This window comes from Gymnogyps californianus, chromosome 2 (genome assembly GCF_018139145.2).
Source record: "Gymnogyps californianus isolate 813 chromosome 2, ASM1813914v2, whole genome shotgun sequence".
Classification (NCBI taxonomy): domain Eukaryota; kingdom Metazoa; phylum Chordata; class Aves; order Accipitriformes; family Cathartidae; genus Gymnogyps; species Gymnogyps californianus.
Genome location: NC_059472.1, coordinates 92134196 through 92154181, shown reverse-complemented (window position 1 = coordinate 92154181; position 19986 = coordinate 92134196). Strand labels below are relative to the sequence as shown.

Genomic DNA, 19986 nt, shown 5'->3' with positions numbered 1-19986 from the left:
AAAAAGCAGAGGGAAAGAGGCAAAGGTTCACAAACTGACAGAGGGAGAGAGAGAGAGAGAGAGAGGTTCTTCAAATTACCTTAACAAAAGACATTGTAACTGCAATTCCCTTTCTTACCCTGCTCAGACGTGGGGTGGGATTCCCATTCCCTCCCCTTGCAATCACCCCACTGAAAACACTTACTGAGAGGCATAAAGCATTTTGTTGAGAGCATTCACTCTCCAGGCAGCGGGATCCCTTTTGTGAAAATACACCATGCAAATGAAACCTGGGCTCCACTGAAGGCTGTGGCCAGGATTTCAGCCTCCACTTGACTGTGATCATTTCCATACTTTACCTCTTTGGCCTCTGTATGCTGCAAGGTGGTCTACGACAGGCGCCAGGACCATAGTACATTAAAATCAATTTCACCTCAAGAACCAATGGCTCCACTGGTAGTGTATGTCAAGTGTTAAGAGATTTGTTTCACAGCCCACAACTTAAAACTATGTCAATTCAACGTATTTTCCGAAGAGGACGCACAACATTTGTATGGCTACCTTCTCGTTCTCCGCTAACAATAGTTCCAAGGTTCTCATTTCACTAACCTTTTAGCGTGCTGCCTTGACAAAAGATTACAAGCAGGAAAGATAAATAATGGAATGTACTTAATTCGAAGATGCCAAAGTCCAAATATCCTTGTAGGCAGGTTATAACTCATAGCATCATCAAACATTCCCTAGATCTGCTCTGCTACAATACAGGTACCAATTACTTGGTTATTTTTGAGCATAACACCAAGGAAATCAGGCAGGAAAAACACTAATAACAACTATGATATATTCACCACTCACAATTATCTGTCATCATTTATCTTTTCTATTCCTGAAGCTGTTGCTGCTTAGCATCTTTTTTTAGCGTTCCACTCATTAGCCAATACCCATAAACAGAGGTATTTATTTTTAATAGTGCTCCCTATTAAATTTCCCTTATAAAATTCTACAGTTTTCTACACTAACAGTCCCTGGCGCTTTGTTTTACAGAAGTGTTAGGATAGTGCTCTGGGCAATTACTCAGTAGTATTGGAGTACAGGAATTGTTAATCTATGGCTCTGAATCAGCAAAGCTATAAATATACCCTAACACGTTATTTAATTAAAAGAATGGTAAACTTGCAGACATCTGTGCTTCTTCAGATAACCTTCTGCAAATACACCCAGACAGGGACTTGAGAGATGGGTAATGGAAACACATATCAGCAGTAGAGAACCAAGTAGAAATAGTCACATTGTCGGTGATTCTGGCAGGCGAAAAAAAGTTTCCTTCAATAAAAAGCAAAAGATTTTGTTTTTCTTTCTATGTAGTAAACAGCAGATTTTTATAGGCGCTTTCAGTCTGCTCTAAAGCTGTGTGAAATACCTTGTCAAAAAAATCTGAGAAAGTACCAATTTGGCTGTGAAGTTCTGTCATTTTCTGTTTTGTAATCTTGTCTCTGGCTAAGCATAAGAAACTGTACAAGATACAGACTTTGTAGCTCGTAAGAGAGTGTAAGAAACACTTTCCAAAAGCACTGGCTGAGTTCTCGTGAACCCCTTTTTCCCTCTTTTATGACTCCTCAGCAACTCAACCGGTTGCAGACTGCTCTGCAGAGCCGTCCCTCCAGCTGGTGTTTGCCTCATGACAGAGTTGCACATGGATTACAACTCCCAGCAGTCACCAAGCACTGTTTAAATGGGATTTAAACAGAGAAGAATGAGAGACAAAGCACATGTATGTGCACGGCACGTGCATCTCATCAAGAATGAACACCAAATCAAGTTCTGTTTCACTTGCTTACCAATATCTGGGAAAAAAAGCATCAAAAAGTTGGACTTTCTCCCCCCTTTTTGCCTGTAGAGTACTAGGCATGTGCTTTTTTGCTTTTGTTCTGGGTAAGCGCAATCTGGGATTCTTGGGGATCTTTTTAAGAGGCATCTCCTAGAATAAAACCTAAAGTTCTGTTTCTGCAGAAAGATCAAGAAGACACTTGCGTGTTCAGCTAGGTGGGCAGCAAAAGCAGAGAGCAGTAGTAGGCGCTGGGGAGTAACAGGAGTGGGGAATTTGTGTTCTGGGGCAAGAGTCTCATATTTCTTTCGGGAAAAAAAAGCATAAGTAAACCAGCAGTATTTTAGCTCTGAAGAGATGTAACTGAGTAAAAATGCAATGTCTAAATATGTTTGAAAAGGCAGAACTGAGTGATAACAGGCAATTGTGGGGAAAGAGGAAGGAAAATGCTGGAATGACTAATGATGATATAGGAAGATGGGCGATTAGATGATCACAGTACAGAGAGTTAAGTGGAAGGCTAGGGAGAATAATAAAGTATGAAGACAATGTATCTCAATAGAGAGGTATAGTCACCCTGTGCACAAGCACATGGTGAGAAGACACAGGACAGGAGACAAGCCTCAGCCCTGCAGAAATACTGTACACTCTCTGCATGACATGTGCCAGTAGCAGAATTGAGCTGATACCTGAGCCTTCACTCAAGTAGTTTAATAATAATAAACTTCCCCTGTAAAGCCCATTTTAATGTAGAAGTAGTATAAGAAGGTCACAGTGTAAATGAAAATGAGTTCCCAAACTCTCTACACACGAAACTTTCTGAGTCTTTAGCATCAGAAAGTGTGTATAACTCACCCAAGGGGACAGAGCAAATCAGTGACATTAAACCATCTGATCCCTAACCCTGAGTTTTCTGCTTTTAGTAGAAAAACTACAGGATAGGTCTATTTGGATCTGTTAGATACTAACTGCATCTTTTTGAAAGAAGAAAAAAACAGGTGCCACACAAGCCATATAAGGGCTAGATGAAATCACATTTATCTCCTACAATGTTTTAGTCATTTTGAATATAAAATGTGTCTTTTTAAAGTACGCTGCCAGGAATGTTTGTGAAGATACCTTGCAACTGCTGAAAACGTGCACTGGTTTGAAATTTATAGTAACACAGTTACCAGTATAACACTTGTATGATATAGCCAACAAGCCACTACATCTTAACATTTTTTCCACATGAAGATTAAATTTGTAAAATTGGCTAATGAGCTGATAGTGGAGACCACAGCTACATGCCAGATATTCTCATTTTCTTTGGATCTTCCTTTAACTGCAGGCACACAAGATCTTTATATTTAAAAAATGTGTCAGTACAAATATGTGAGTTTACAGTTGCAGACCATTAATTTGAAACTCTAATGCAAAGAAAGAAGGGCCTAAAATTTCAGAACAGGCTTCCATTGATCCACCAAAGAGTGTAAAGTACTAATAAAAATACTGTAAAATATTTAAAGATGGTATCCAAGGAGTTTCCAGTAAAAGGATGAGCTCCTTGGGTCTCAGGGCACTGAAAAGCTGTCTTGTTATCCAGCCAGTGAACTAGGTTTGGTATGCTTGCTTCAGCTTTTGCATGCAGGTGGAAGTCTGCATTTATGGGTCAGAATCTTAGCAGATGTAATAAATAGGTTCCCACATATGTTTCTCTAAAATCTTAGCAAAGATATAATGGTGATTATTACAGTTTGTGTCTAAAAACCTCTGCCATCATCAAGGATCTTCCTGCTCTAGCTGTGCTGCAAACCAGGACCAAAAGAAATTTTCCTGCACAAAATGTTCACAATCCGAGGCCATGCTGCACATTACTGAACTAACAACATGAAGCCATACTGCTACTGTGACAAACACAGGGTTTTGTATGAGCTAATTTACCCTGCTTCTGCTGCACTGAAGCATTTCACACTCTTGTGACTAGATTGTTTCCTTTACTCAGCCTGACTCATTAGGTCAAGTTGCATGCACATACCCTCAGTACATGAAACGGAGCACAAAGAAGTAGAGATACAGGGCAGTGCGAGGAGACAACAACAAACAACAACAGTGGTCATCAGGATGCACAAGAAGTCATAGCACATCACTAGTATGGTGATTTTTGAGGGTGACAAAAGAGTTTTCAGGAGGGATCTGAGGGTACAAAAAGAGGAATCTGTTTGCTTGCTTTGCAGCAGCAATCAATGGGATGGTTTGTAGAGGGGGCAAAAAAGCAGCAACAAAACAGAACGCTTGTAAGCTCCCTGTCCTCAAAGCATCACCTTATTAGGCAAAATAAAAATGAATTTGGGGGATGAGAACAAACCAAAGCAAAACAATATCTGGGACATGAGCAAAACATTTTGTCAGCATGCCTGGAACTTAGTTTTGGAGGGAGCCATCTCTATATCTATGCCTATGGCCACATGAATATGCAAGGCCACTTACCAACACGATATTCAATGCGATCATTTTAGTTCAGGTCCACATGAGATCTATCAGGCTCAAGGCCCTATGTATTCTTTTTTTTTGAAGAAGCCTAAACTTGCAGCTGAAACATACTCGATTTGACACAAAAGCAACACAGGAAGAGTCTATCAAAAAAGGATATTAGTCCTTTTCACAGTGCTAGGCTTAACTGTACAAGTGTTTCTGGAAATGTTTAATAGAACAAAAGTATGTGAAAAAAGAAAAAAAAGACCTGCAGGCACAGCTGATGTAATTTTTTTTTTTTAATAATCATTTTTATATTGCCTAAATCCCTAAAGTCAGTGTCTGGACTCTGTCTGGAGGCTTCCCAAAAATCACTGCTTGTCAACAACCTTTCCACAGAAATGAGTCTGTTTACCTCCACCAGTGCATTGTCAAGTCATCTCTTCCCATTCACGTTACAGTTTAAATTGGTATCCTTACAGAAAAGTCTAACCCTCCCTTTCCTTATCCAGGAATCTCTCTAATATCTAAAGCCCATGTTAAAATAATTTATATCAACAGCATGCCTTTCGTCAAAGTGCATCTCTACAGAGATCACTGTAAAAGTTTAGACGGTACTTATTATGAGAAGGTCAAAATTTGGCCAGTTGATAGCAACAAATGAAAGGAAAACTCAAAAAATTCTGACTGGATATTCATTCACTTTGAATCCTGATCCAAAATGAACATTTTCCTGTAGAGGAACTTGATATAAAGTTCCTTCCTCTGCTTCACAAACCTACTCACGGCTTTTGGAAGAGAGACACAGGTGTGATACATCTGCTGGAGCATGCCAATCTCCTGAACTGTCTTCGACAGGTTACACAGGATCCCTGAGAAAGCCTTCACATCACCCAGTGTTTGAGGGCATTCTCGATATACTATGTCTTGTGAAGTTTTGCTCATTGGCAACTGCAGTGTCAAGCTGAGTTCTTGGCAGTTAAAAAAGACACTGGATGACCTGAGGGACAACCCAACTTCTTCAGGCTTTACAGAAAAAAAAGTAGTCAGTAACAAGGGGAAAGTTGATACAGAAACCGAGGATGCATTCACATCTAATGCATTTGGCTCTTTCTGTCTCTAACAGTCACTGGCATTCACTGGTGTGTGGAAAATGAGTTATTGATTACATTCCTCTGACCACTGCGTATATCCCTTCAGCAGACCCTTTCCTCTTATCACCATGAATGGGACAATCCTTGGCAGTCCCAGCCAAAAGCAACAGTGACTCCAACTGCTTTGTCACATTTCTAAATGGTCCCTCCCAGCTCAAAGTCCTGGTAAGTCATACCCAGATACATGAATGGCAGCTGTCTGTGTTGTTCCAGTGCTGTAGCTAAACCTTCCAGTCAGTTGTCTGCACGTCAATGTACAAAACACCCATTTGATGAACTCTGGCATATAATGCTGATCCTCACAAAAACCACAAGTACATCAACTGCCACGTACCTGTGCACATGGACGGTTTCTCGCAGAAGTTTCCCCCCAGCAATCACGGCCCTGACACCTGCTTCCTCTGAAAGCAAATGACTAGCTGAAGTGGCTGCTGGATGCAGATGTTTGCATCTGGGGTATTCTCAGTCATGGCAAGCTATGCTATCAAGGGCATCAAAGATAATTGTTCCACACACTAGTCTGGAGTAGGAAATCCTTCACAAAGACATATTTAAGAACTTAATTAAGTCAATCATGTCTTTTTCTTTAACTCCATCCAGCAGTTAAGCCAAAGTAGAACTAATTGTGGTCACTAATACTAGAAGGCAAAAATAGGAATACTTCTTATGACAAACTGCCTGTCATCCATCACCAACTCCCTTTGGCTGTTCTTCAAGTGCACCATAAGTCTTCACTGTTGTGAATGTCTACTGTTGTGAATAATGCACCTTCCTGTGTTTCTGTTTTTACTCCCATGTCCACCTTTCCCTTGCATTCATTATACCACACAGCTATTGAATTATTATAGAGGTGGGTGGCTTACCTTTAGGGCTAGTCAGACTCAAATCATGCCAACATTTTGTTTACAGTGCCCGAGCTGTCTGACTCTCTTGGGATTCACTTCATCAGTCAAGATTAATTTTAGTCTTTATTTTAAGTCTAGAAGCCGTCCAAAACGCATCTAACAAATATGTGAAATACAGAGATAATACCAATAAGCACCTTGCGGAGGAGACAGAGAAAGAGAGGTCAGGAAAACCACCTAAATACTACCTTGGATACTCATCTGCAAGCCCTTTCAGCCAGCTATGTGCAGGATAAAAGACTGTGGTAACCTTATAGGATTAGCACCACAGAAGAATTGTTTAGAGTGAGGAGCGAATGTCACAACATGTGATCAGTGGTGACACTGCAGTATAAGAAGAGGCCCCAGTAAGCTTTGTTTCGTAGCTATGAAAACAGTGCACAGAGCAAACTTGGCCCTATCACTCACCTGAGCTCTTCCTAAAAGCTCACATTTCCTCTGTTTCCAATTTCACCTTCATAACCCGCTTTTTAATCTCCCCCAACACATGGAAACAGAAACTAGGATCAAGAGTGAAATGCTGCCAAAGATTAGAGGTTTGGAAATTTACAACTGTTATCTAAGCAAAAACTATAGTGGGAGCCAATTGCTTTAGTCAGAAGTCTTTGTTATTGTAAAGAAGCTTTAATATATGTTTTTGCTTTCTGAATCAGAAGGAAGGTGGAAGTGTAGTATTTTATGGGTCAAACAGAAGAAAAAATAAAAACAAAAGCAATTCAACTCCTAGTCACCCAATCTGGAAATTTGTAAAACTAAGGTCTGCAAAGCACTAACTCGGTAACAGATGTAGTGAATTATAAACATGAACTTGTCACAGATTACTGTAAAAAAACAGGCAGGCGTCCCATTTTAAAACACATTTTTTTGTTTTCATTATTGTTAATCCACCTTTCCCCTTACAGCTATTCAATACAAAGCATGACTGCAAAGTAGTACCAGTTCAGCAATCTGGAGGAAGGAAAAAAAGAGGAGTGTTTTCAAAAATTACAGAACAGTGTTCCAAAAAGAAAATCTGATTTAAAAACTCATTTCTGTTCAGCAGTCAAGTGGTCTGTTTTGAATTTCAATGGCTATCTGTGGCACTGAGGTTTCTGTGTCATTGCATACAGAAAAAGCTGACGAGGAATGGTGCTGTCTTACTCCATTCCTAACCACAATCCGGTAGGTAAAGTCTGAAGTCACAATTCAGCTGAGAGCTCTACCAAGACTATTAAAATGTACTGGCAAAGCTGGAAGGAAGACATTTAAATGAGGCCAGGTTAGATGTTTCAAAGGGATGAGTGACTGATCCTGTTTTATGTTATGCCAGACAATGCTAATAGTTTAAACACTAGCTCTGTCAAGTGAGAAATAGATGTATTATCGTCTGTGAATTATTAAAATTGACTTCACCTACTCACCTTTAGACTTTTCTGGCTGAAAGGAAAAAAAAAATCAAGAAAAAAAAGTCTTGCAAGGGAGGTATGCACTCTTAATCTATTACTAATGTCTTCTTGAATCCTGTTAATATTTTTCATATTGTCTGCTTTGGTGAGCTCAGACACTATATGTGAGGAATGAGTAAAAATTCCAGCTGATCCTAGGCATAAAGCTCTTTAATGTTTAAGTCTCCCCTGCCCTGCAGATAATTACTGTCTCCTCTTTCACCCATCCAGCTGGGACATCAGACAATTTGGGGAGCATCCAAGATGGGCATGAAGATCCATTTCCTGGTTCATGACAAGTACTGTAGATGTTTATGCCACAGAGATAATTTTCTAGGGTTTTATTCAGCAAGAAAAAAAAACTTTTAAAAGTTGTTTAGATCTACAAGGCTCAGTTTCCGCTGCAACTCAACTATACAAGCTGTCCTTGAACACTAGGGAAGTATTAAGGATACTAAAAAATAATTAACAATGTAAAATGGTTTTAAGTTCTGATAAGGTCAGAATCATTGCTACAGGTTTTTAGTGGAATACAAAGATGAGACATGAAGATATGGAAGGTGGTTAAGCACTCATCATCATCATCATCATCACAGGGTAGCAACAATAACAAAGGTCCCACCTCTTCATGCCTCCATCAAGAAGTTGTTAATTTATAAATGATGACTCTAAAGGTGATAGAGGGGAAAGGTGAAGGTTTATTTATTTTTTAAACAACCACTTCCAAACCTCCACTTCCTTTCAACCATTTGCCCCTTTGAAAGAAATTGTAGATGGTGAAGGACAGAGATACGAGTCTGAACAAAAACTTCTTGTGGATTTTTTGGGGGAGACAGAAGACCTCTAGGATCAATCTAAAAGAAAGCCTGACTACCCCAGAAAAGTACCCTCCCACCCCCCCAAATTAGCTTTTCCTTAGAAAAACTGAAAAGCCAATTTTGTTCTCTATTTTGTTTGAGCAGAATACTTTTTGACTTTTTTTTCCAATAGGTGAAGTTAAAACATTCCACATTTTCTAGGGGAATAAACTTCAAATAACTAAAGAAATAAAAGAAAGTGAAAGAAACCTGCTGTCATTTTTGGACTGTGAAACACTTAAAAAACATGAAATGAAAGCTTTTGGAGACAAACACCCAAACCCTCCTGCTTCCTCAGAACTGGCTACCTCTTTATGCATGTCTCCTAACCTGGTCCATATGGCCCTTTCACACTGTCCTGGGGTGTCCCTCAGAGGGACAACTGCACTCACTCTGATAACGTCTTCAGCAGCACCAAAGTAACACTGATACATATTTTGCAGGAGGTGGCATAGGATTTTGAGAATCAGTGGCTTGAAGTACCATCTTTCAAGCAGGAAAAATATTAGGTGCCATGGCATACCCAGGCTCAAGACAGCTATGCCCCCAGCAAACCACTGACTGGAAGACTTCATGCTGAAAAGGCTGATGTCAAGGCATCTGCTGACCCAAACTCAGCAGAAGCTGCTTTTAACAACACCAAAACCATCTCATGGCTTCTCAGATGAAACACACGAGCACTCTGTGGCTGTCATCTTCCTTTGTGCACCCACTCACCCATAAAATAAAATACAAACAGCTGAAGGCAGGCAAGCTCTTACGAAGGCTGGAGAAATTAGACAGGAGTCTAGCCCTTAATTCCAGATTTGCTGAAGGAAACCTCACCTCTGTCTCATATCCTCTGTATTCAAAAGCCATTTTTATTTTCATATAAATCATGTAATTTACGGTTCTGTGCTGCCATTCTAAAACCATTGCAAGGGTTGAGTTGGCACAGCACACTTAAAAGAAAAGGTTACAACGTGGTGGGAAACACAGTCAAAATGCGAACAGTATTGTTAACGCATTGCTTGACTTTTAAAATCCCATTGTAAAATAAAATAAACAGCTTCTGAAAGGGAGACAGATCTTCAGACATGCTCCCACTTTTGAATGCAAACCAGCAATCAGGTCCGTAAGTGACCTCAACCACTTCTGACACCAAGGTCTTTAGAAAGCCCTGGTGGGAACAGTTTTGTGCTGAGCCACTCTGCCAGTACTCCAGTCTCACTGGGCACTCCAAAATGTGGTCTGAACCACAGTTCAGCTCTTTTGAATGTCTGATCTCATGTAGGAAATGGGGAATAGGCTGTAGGTGGTGGAGACAGTCCAGCTTGTGACAAATGTGTCTTTGGTGCTGCCTGAGCCTGAACTTCTGTCGTGGCTTTTGCCTGCTCCAGGCTTTCTTCCACCCCGTGACTTCCCTTCAGAGGCTTTGCATTTCCCGCCACATCTGCTGGAGCACAGGGAGTGTTTGTATGGGACAGGCGTAGGACAGGCAGTGATAAGAAAAAAAGGGATGGTCCAAATGAGGGTGAGACAACAGACAGCGATAACAAGGGGGAGGAGGAGGCCAAATGGCAGGCCAAGAGAAGGGGGAGGCAAGGGGATAAGAGGTGAGATAAAGAGAGACTTTCTGTGCATGAATAAACATGAATAAGTGAAGAGGTGGCAGTAAGACCCCCACTGCCAGGAAGGCAGAGAAGAATTACGGGCCGGAAACGTCACTGCAGGAGCAGTTGATTAAAACTACAAACTGCATGAACTTGGTCTAATCCCTTCTTGCCTGCAAAGCCACCCTAAGAGAATCTGGCTAAAGAAACTGTCCTGAGCTGAAATAGCATCTCCACTCCCGAGTACTGTGCTCACCTACGGGGCAGGCAAACAAGAATAATCAGCTGGCAGTCCTGAGTTCCCACAAACATTTGGGCTGGCCATCTCAGTTCCCATCACAGATGAATTGCTTTCCTTCATATTAAGATGCAGCAATGCACGTAAGCACACTCTTAGTTTAGAGTATGGAAACTGTCCCTATTAACTATTCATGCCCTTGAAGTGAAGCACTTGCTTGGATGTGTGGCTGAATCAGGGCCTAATTAAGGAGGTAAACAGCCTTCTATTCTCATTCACCTCTCCCTCAGCCTTAATCCTCCAGTCACCTAAGTTTAATTTAAAAATCTGTTTTCAGGAGTTGAGCCTGGATCTGTGACATCCAAGATTGCCACTAATTGCTATGTGTCAACAGCATTTAGAAAAATGAGCAATGAATTAAAACCACCAACCCTTTTGCCTGGATGACATCTTTATCTTTATACACTAGCTTTTCATTGGGGTTGCAATCTCTTTACCCACCCAGAGTGGAAAATTGTGCTGCCCAAAGTCAGTTGGAGATTTGTTCAGCTAGTCTGAACATTCCTGAAGAAAAACTACTGATCTGGTAAATGAACATATGGTGCAACACCCAGGGTGCAAAAGCACTCCAACTTAGACCCCAGGAGGTAAGGACACCCTCTTCCTCTGGCTAGTCTTGTCGGATAGTTGTGGCATTAGGGGATCAGAAAGCAGACTCAGAGAGACAGGCTGATGTTCTCAGGAAGATCAGTGAAGATGTGAAGGTCACAGATGACACATGGCTGGTTTCAAAACCTCAGGAATGACAGCAGGGAAAGAGGTGGTGAAGGAGGAAGGGGAACAGAGCCAGCTGTAGAAGTTGCCAGAGAAATATTTTGTTGGAGGCACAGCAGAGGAGGAGCAGGATGACGCAAAGAGAAGCAACCGAGTAAAGCACAGCATATGAGGACTGCGAACAGTGGTGTCCAGAGGGATTCCTTTACTGGATGTGCTTGTCTAATACTGATGTAATGAGCTAGTTATGAAGCAAAAAGTCAGAAATGTGTGTGGGAGTGTTGGAGGGGCACATATTAGGTAACTGCTCCCACAAGAAAGGAGGTAAGCTAGGGCTTCTGCTAAGAGTCTGTTAAAAGGATTAAACAAGACAGTGAGCAAGACTGGATATGAGCCTGCTGAAGCTTCTCAGGTTTGGTGACATATTGAGAGGAAAACCTGATAGCAAAAATGATCTGTCTATCTTCTAAGGAACAACTAAGATGAAGAAAATCAGAGTGAGATAAAGTAGTAGAAAGCTACCTGTGGAGGAACCGTTGTGTCCACTAGGAATGGCAGCAGAGCACAACGCCATCAGGCTCTCCTCCTAACTTTGCCACTGCCTCATGATCTCACTCGAGTAGCGTAGTCTGTCTGCTCTGCCATACATGTGTTTCAGAAGCAGAAATGCAGTGATACTTTTTTTTTTTTAAACCTTTTTCACATGCTTGTTGAGAAACATTTTAAATATGTTAAGTGCTCAGTGCCTTGTAGATGCTATGCAGAGACAAGTTACTACTAATAATTATTTTACTTGGCTGAATTAGACATGTATGTTTTCAGAGATACTTCTGAAATGCCTGATATGCAAGGCCTTAACTAAAACAAACAAACAAACAAATCTACTGTGGGTTTTATTAGCAGGAGGGACAAATAAAAGGAAGAGGGTGGCAAAGCAATGCAGAGATAATGTTGAGTTTGAAGTAAGGAAAGCTATAAACATTTTGGCTGACACAGCAGCAAAGTCAGCTTGGAGGAGAATTAAGGACAACAGAGGTAATAATTTACCAAGGCAGTAGTTTTCAGATGTTGACATACATTTTCAGAACAAGGAGGAAAAAAAAACAGATAAGAGAAGACTGTCAGAATTATGACAACTTGCAACTTCTTTACCTGGCTGCTAATGAGGAAAATAGACAGGAAAATCATCTGAAGATTATTCTTCCTTGAATGCTCCCATTTCATTTTCATGAGTATTAATACAGGCCACATATTGACACTGATGAGCAAAAAGATCCTTGAGGAAGGGAAGCACGTGTTTCCTCGTGCAGACATCTGAACAGTTTACAGTCACAGGCGGCTCTGAACTTAAGAGTAGGAAATGAAGCTTGTAAGAAAACTAAAGTGGAAGTGCGGGGCATTTAGGGTTTTGTGATCATGGTTTCATTAGACTCTAAATGCTCTTTAGGGCAGGAACATTTAGAGGAGTTCAGAAATGTTTTTGACTTTAAGAAAGCTGACTTTGGGAGAATGTGATATGCCCCAAGGAATTTTTACTGGAATCCTATGAAACATGGGAAACATAGAGCTGAATTTTTAAAAAACATCTGAAGAGACTGAAATTTAAAGCCGTCCTGCTTAATTCCAAGGAGGAAAAAGGGCAACTGAGGCCAAATACAGTTAAGTAAAGATGTAAAGTTTAGTGTAAGGAACACATAGAAGACTTGGGAAATTTCTTTTTTTATATATATATATATATATATGTATATCTGTAGATATTTAGATACAACAAACAATCCTTTGAAAAGTAAACAACGTGGTAAGGAGGGATACAGAACTTCTTAGGAATTAGAAAGAGCAGTTTTAAAGAAATAATTCCAGGACGATGAAGTATCTTTTGACACTGCCATGAATTTTTTCTCCTAACCATTATATGGAGTTTCATTTATATCAGTGCTAGAAAGGACTGGGAGAAAAATGCTTAATTGCTTAAGGCATATAACAAAAGGAAGACGTTAGCAAGTTAGCATGCCCTTTTTTCTTTGAAGAAGAATAATAAGAGGCCAGATGACTGCTTAAATATTAGCATCACATTGTGACAGAGTTTCCAGGGCTTGCTTAAAGGGAGGAAATTTGCATTGATGTATGTACACCCTCAGAGTTACAGCCATGCCAGCCCATAACAAATGTGATGCACGAATACAACCTGCAGTTCCTATCCTAGCAAGCTGTAGGACAACTGCAGAAACAGGTGGGAGGGAAGGGGAAGAATTCCCTGTAGCACATGCAGAGCATTAGATTGAGAGAAAAAACAACATTTACATATGGTTGAAAAGTTTATTTTTTTCCCCTTTTAAAAAGTAACATAAACTCCTAACTGAGAGATATATACATCTTACGTTCTGTGATGACAGGACAGACCAGTGAGACCTGGAGTTAATCTTCATTGTTGCAGGAAAGGGCAATGAAATTAAGCAAGCTCCTATAGAACTGTTAGCTTAATATCTGCCATGCAAAAATAATAGAGGCAATTTTACTCAAACACATTAACGGGCATAATTTGATTAGAAGGAATTGTGCAATTCTTGGAAGGAAATTTCTGCATACAAATTAATAGTAATTACCTTGCTGAAAGATAAGAAAATTAAAGACAGGCCCTAATTCTCTTAAAATTACCCAACTTCAGGGGTTGAGAGACCTGATGGTTCTGACATCCTGTGCTGCAGGGCTGCTTGTTTCCAACTGACTGAGGTGGCTCATTGAATTTCGGTTTTAACTTTTAAAAGAAGTTTGAAATTAATTTTAATATTATTTTTGTGAATACCAAATAGATTATTTAAATCCAAGTATAGACTAAGTTGCCTACCTACAATATGAACATTCTGATTGTAAAAAAAGTAGAAAAGACTACTGAGATAATTTCTGAAGTGTCTACATTTTACAGGTGAGTAAACTGTAGTGGAAACTTATCTTTACATGCCCAGGGCAGCAAATGAGTGTAAAGTATGACCTTACTAGCCATATGCTAAAAAAGCCTGCAAAATGTGCGAAAGCATCTTTCATAGTGTATCAAGTTCAGTATAAAAAGCAAACTTGTCAGGAACCTCCTGTGAAAACTGCTGATTTTAAGAAAGGCAGAAATAATAATTTTTCCCCAATCCTTGCAGCAGGTTAGAGTCTCCAAATACAATTAAAAAAGGGTCAGAAAAGCTACTGATAGGAATTCAGTACAAGCTGAAAGAAATGATACCCATAGGTTTGTAGCTGGCAGGAGGCAAGGAGGGAAGGAGAGAGACAGGCATTAGAAGCATTAGCAGGAACAATTCCCAAGGCCAGTAAATATCAGGGGGCCCCAAAGCAGTCAAAAGCAGAGTGAAGAGATTTAGAGTCAAGGCATTCAAAGGGTCTACTTAGTTTGACCAGAAGACAGTCTCACATTTCAAGGTTTCTTCCTCAGTACAGCTAAGCTTTTCAATGGGAGGCCTTGGCCCCAGGGATCACTAACTGAAGAAAACAAATGTGTTTTCAAATGAATGTATTGGCACTGTCAGAACTGACTGTACACAAGATTAAATGATATTTATTTTCACTTTCCAGAATACCATGTTAAATTTTAGAGAGACAGACAGACAGAAATGTTTCCAAATAAGACATGAGAATCTGAGCATCAGATTTTCTGTGTCAGCTGGGATTCAAGAGCAGAATTCCTGTTAACTGATCTGGCTAAGCCTCCTTCCAAAGTGTCAGCCTGAGGCTTTCTTGCCTTCAGTGGTCTTGGTGAGGGTGGCAGGAGGGGACACGTGCCATCAGTCTGTTTCAGTTCTCTCATTGCTTTTCTTCGCTTTCTTGCGATGGATTGGATTTTGGTCTGGCATTTTGGAATTGCACAGATGTGATTCCCTGACTGAAACAAACAGAAGTTTGCCTGCTTTTGATAAGGAACGGAAATAAAATCAGAATTAAACAAAATGAAAGTGATTCTGGGTTCCTATCCTGAGATGCTGTAAAAAGGAAACTGATTGCAGGAAGTGGATGCCAGATCTCTTCATAGAGAAGTTTGCTCACAGTTCATCTGCATATTCCTTAAGACAAAGGTACTTCAAAACCCATTTTGTGCTTCTGCCTTGATCATGCTTGAGCAGCTTCACAGCCTTCTTGGGTTCCACAAAAACCAAGTAGGGACTGTGTTAAATGCAAGGCAAGATGGGGGCAGCAGAAGAGAGAGATGGAGCCCAAGGCAAGGTGGCCTACAACAGACCAGATAATTTCAGATAAACATCAGATGTCTACTGAGTTTATACGCAGTGCTATTTCAAGGCCATATTCCACCCTGCATTTGAATACATCCCTATACTCATGTATGGACCCACTAGCAACTGCATGAGCATTCGTGAGGGACCTGTGCTTATGCACTGTCCCAAAATGGACAAGCGTATAGTGAGCTGAATTTAAAATCCAGAAATTGTATTCCCAAAAGGAAACTAATAGGGACAGAGAGGAGACCATGGGCACCACTATTTCAGCAGAAAATATCTGAGCACATGAATAAGGTAGAATTACAGCAAGGGCTTCAGAATAGCTACATACTACCTGTGAATTTTGAGGAGTGAATATGTACTTGTTAGTAAGAGGTATGACACAGCAGGAAAGTGGGTCTCACAAAGCGCAGACTTGTTGGGTCAAGTGTCCTTTTCCTGTTTGGCAAGTCCTTTTGTCTCTGTGTCCTCCTTATCATTCTGACACCTTACCAAAGCACAGAATGACGGACAGCTCTTAATGACTTCCTAGTGTTTGATTCTGATACACGGGCCCAGCCCTTTTTTGCATAACATGAAAGTCTCTATTCCCCTCTGAATTTCCACTTTAGAACCCATGTCCACTTCCACACATGCAGCTCCCCACTCCCACCCTGCAATCCATGTCAAGACAAACGTGCTCTTGTCACATCTTGCTTGAATCAGGCAGCTGAAGCCAGCACTTCTGAATGGACGGACTGACAGCCGATGCTGTGTCAGCAGCTGGTGGGACTGGTATCACCCTCCCAGGAGACAAGAACATCCTCTCCTGGGCACACCCACTCTCACATCACACAATTGGGGCTATTGTTCCCTGTGTCCAGAACCCAGGCTCCATCCTGTACCATCTCTGTGCATTGCCACCATCCTGCCCGACTTGGAAATATTGTTGGCGGTCTTTTTTCCTCTCCTAGCACACTCATTAGGCGATTTGAGCACAGGGGTTAGTGGCTCGGTCCTGCCAGCAGTGTATGCTGGTTGAGCACCCCTGGCAGACTTCACTGAGGCGTTCCTGGGAGTAAAGATGTGTTCTGCAAATGAGCATTTACTGAATGGGACCCTGCAAAGCACCGGAGAAAACAAAGCACACATGCACTTCTAAAATGGGCATTTTGTGGTACCCACAGTTACAAGATCTAAGCTGAACAGGGGATACTCACTGGATGGAGTTGAAACACTGTCATGAAGACACAGGAGGAGTTACTTTAAAAATCAAGCCTATTAGTGCCCACCTTCCTCTGCTTTCCCTTCTTGCAGCTGGAGGAGAGATGACCACATACCCATTCGAGACCAGAAGGAATAAATTGTTTTACACTTTGTTTCCCACAAGGTGATGTTTCACCCTGCTAAGCATCCCCTCTCCCATTCAGAGAGGGTGACCGAAGCAGAGTAGCATCTCTGTGACAGGGCAAACCCGCTCCTCCTGGGCAGTGCTGCCTGCCTGCTTGCTTGTTCCCAGGTAGCTGGCTGTGAGGGGGCCAACAAGCAGGCTAATTTAGAGCTCTAAAAGCTGGCAGCAGGAGTGCAATTAAGCCATTTTCACAGACTGCTGGCCAAATGCAGCAATTTATTGGCTGAGTGATTGGATTATTCATTTGCAAAGCTAAGAGAGGGCATTTTCTTACCACTTCAGTTGGCCTGTAGTACTTGTGATTGACTGTCACATGAATCTTGCCAGTCTCTTTGCATCGTCCTACTTCATTTTCATTCTTCCCTTCCCACCTGTAAAGAAGATAAACATTTAATCAACCCATAATTACTTTAGTGCTCTGATCTTACCAACATTTGGCCTGCTTTCATTTACTTGAGGCTGGTGTCAATTCTCCCTGCAGGACAGTATAAACTCATTAGCTATAGGAACAAAGGCAGAGTTTAGACTTGAATGGAGCAACAATGGCTTTTGAAGTCTCTTTGTTTTGTTTTTTGATTCAGTGGAAGGTCTAAAACACAGGACTTCCAAATTAAACACATAATGCTAGGGGAAAATAAAATGTCCTGATTTCAGAATGTCTCATGTATCTGCAAATAAATATGACAGTGAGGTTTTTCATTTGTGGATTAGGTTCAAAGTTGTCTTCTGAAAATATTTTTAATTCTTGTATTTTGGCCAATACTTTCAGGAACTCTTTAATCTGTTAATTTTATGGACGTGAAGCTCTGTTTGAATAGCATTAAGCTGCATAATTTAATTTGTGCTTAACTAGGAAAAACAAAACAAAAACAGTTCTTGAGTTTTCAGTCCTAGCTCAACATGGCACTTCACATACATGTACTGTAAACAGTACTTACTACCTGTGAACTGAAAGCCAGCTACTTTGTCCAAATTAGTTTCATATGTGTTGAACAGCCTGCAATTTGCTGTAATTTATGCGATCTGGTTGCGCCATGAACTATTTTGTTAGCAACTATCCTGGTCTAAAATTTCGGTAGCAGCAGAAGAGGAACGGTTTGGTGGGTGACTCGCTCTGCCTTTGGAGAGGCCAGTCTGCTGCCTGGAAGCCTGAGGACAATGCTCCCTCTCAAAACAAATGCTTCAGATGACACATGTAAGAACGTACATTGGTGCATCAAACCGAATCCATTGAATGTACAAAATCCAGAGTTATGACTGAAACTCTATCCTCTCTTTGCTTTTTGCCTCTAAGTATGTATCATGGGGCTCTGAACCAGCTTGGCATAAACGTGTAGCGATGAAATCCTTTACTTTTTTTGTGTTTAAGTAAAATCTATGTAATTTAAATCAGCACTGTGATTTAGACTATTTAGCCTCAGTCACCAGCAATGAAAGAAAAGTGCCCCTTGCCTCCCACTTACTAATTGTACCAGCTCTTGGGATTTTGTCACAGGTTTGATTTCTCCTTTCTCCCCTGCCCCCCCCGAAGCTCCTAGAAGAATTTAATTCTTTGACAATCTCAGCCTTCATTTTTGAGTTTCTAGCCCTGAGGGCTAAGGAGGAAAGTCTGAAAATGTGACCTCTGTGTACCCATGAAGGTTAAAACACTGAAAGGCAGAAGGAAATACCAAATATGCATTATTACTAGTTTTTAAATCCCACAATTTTTTAAGCACGACTCATGACTTTTGGATGACTAGCAAAGCCTGTAGGATGCTTGATACTGGGAACACTTCACGTTGAAATAATTTCCAATAGATAATAGCCACAGTGAAGTCAGCTGTTAATAGTCATGCCATGATGCTAAAGATGATTTATAATTTAAATTTTCTTTCTTTCTTTTTTGCAGTTGCTCTGTTTGAAGCGTGAACTGCAAAGTTTTCATTCAGAAGCCAAAACTAACATTAGTCCCTCCCTTTAAAGGGCAGAGGGTAAAAATGTGCAGGACTCAAATGAGCTTAATAGAAAACTAACCGTCACCAGTAAAACAACAGGAAGCGCTTAGATCAGGAGACGTCAGTTGTTGTTGGAGGTCACTGAGCAGAGAACCCCATTTAACACCCAACAGGCTCCAGAAGGCTTGGCCGAGCCAGTAAAGACTCACTTAATGTCGCTATCAAAGTTATATAACAATAGAAATAGCTTAAGAAGAAATCTCCACCCATTTTGTTCAGCCCAGTAATGTGAAAAGTTCACAAGGAAAAAAAAGTACTTCTCATTGTGAACAAAGTAGCATTTGATAGCCGCACTTCTAATTACTCCTGGCACCTTGGTGCTCACAGCTGGGGATACCATACTGCTGATAAAAGGGATTGTGCAGGGGCCAGCCTGACACCAGGAGCAAGCATCCATTTCGCTCACCAACTCCCCTTCCCCTCTTCCTCTAACCACAAGGAAAGGGAAAAAACCCCACCAAAACCCTCCTTAATTTATAGTCAAATTGCAGTCAGAATTGTTAACTGGAAAAAGTAATGCCAGGTTATCCTGAAGCATGAGCGTGGTGGAAAAGGCACAGGGAACACTCATGTTGCTGTGGTTTTAGATAGCTCCAGCCACAAGGACTACCCAGCTTTCTGCTCCTCAGGGCGGATGCCCAAGTAGGCAAGAAAACAGCCTTGTGTAACTTGGGGGAAACGCAAAGGATCCCTGGCTAAAGAAAGTCTGGCTAATCAGGGCTGGGCTAAATTTATAGAGGATGGGGAGTGGATCCCCCCAACCCCCAGCTGGTGTCAAAGCCCAGGGCTTCCAAGCAGGCACCTGCTGGCATAGTGTAGGCTTTTCACAAAACGCTGGTCCTAGAGCCTGCAGGCAATGAGCCTCTCCAACAAGACCATTGCCTGCCCCACACTGGGGAGCTTCACTCTCTTACTGAAGCAAAGGACGGGTTTGCTCTCATGGCTGATGGCATCAGCCAGACACCAGAATGCTCTGCACCTGGAGAAGGGTGCACAAGACCACGTGTCTGCTACTGACAGAGTGGGTTTGATGCCCTCTGCATCTACGCTTCCATGCTGAGTGCCTCACTGTTGGAGATGGGTGCTTTGGGATTGCTTAGGACGATAGTCATTGTCAAGTCTGGTGGATACCACTATCATCACTGACCTCAGAAATTTCTGT

At 41.3% G+C, this 19986-nt stretch overlaps 1 protein-coding gene across 1 annotated transcript in view; it reads right to left on the bottom strand.

Moving 5' to 3' along the window:
* Nucleotides 1-19986, bottom strand: part of GMDS (GDP-mannose 4,6-dehydratase) — a 433748-nt gene that overhangs the window by 56603 nt on the left and 357159 nt on the right. The window contains exon 9 of the mRNA XM_050891480.1: nt 17102-17198. Coding sequence (XP_050747437.1) covers nt 17102-17198 — 97 coding nt within the window. The remainder of the gene's footprint in view (nt 1-17101; nt 17199-19986) is intronic.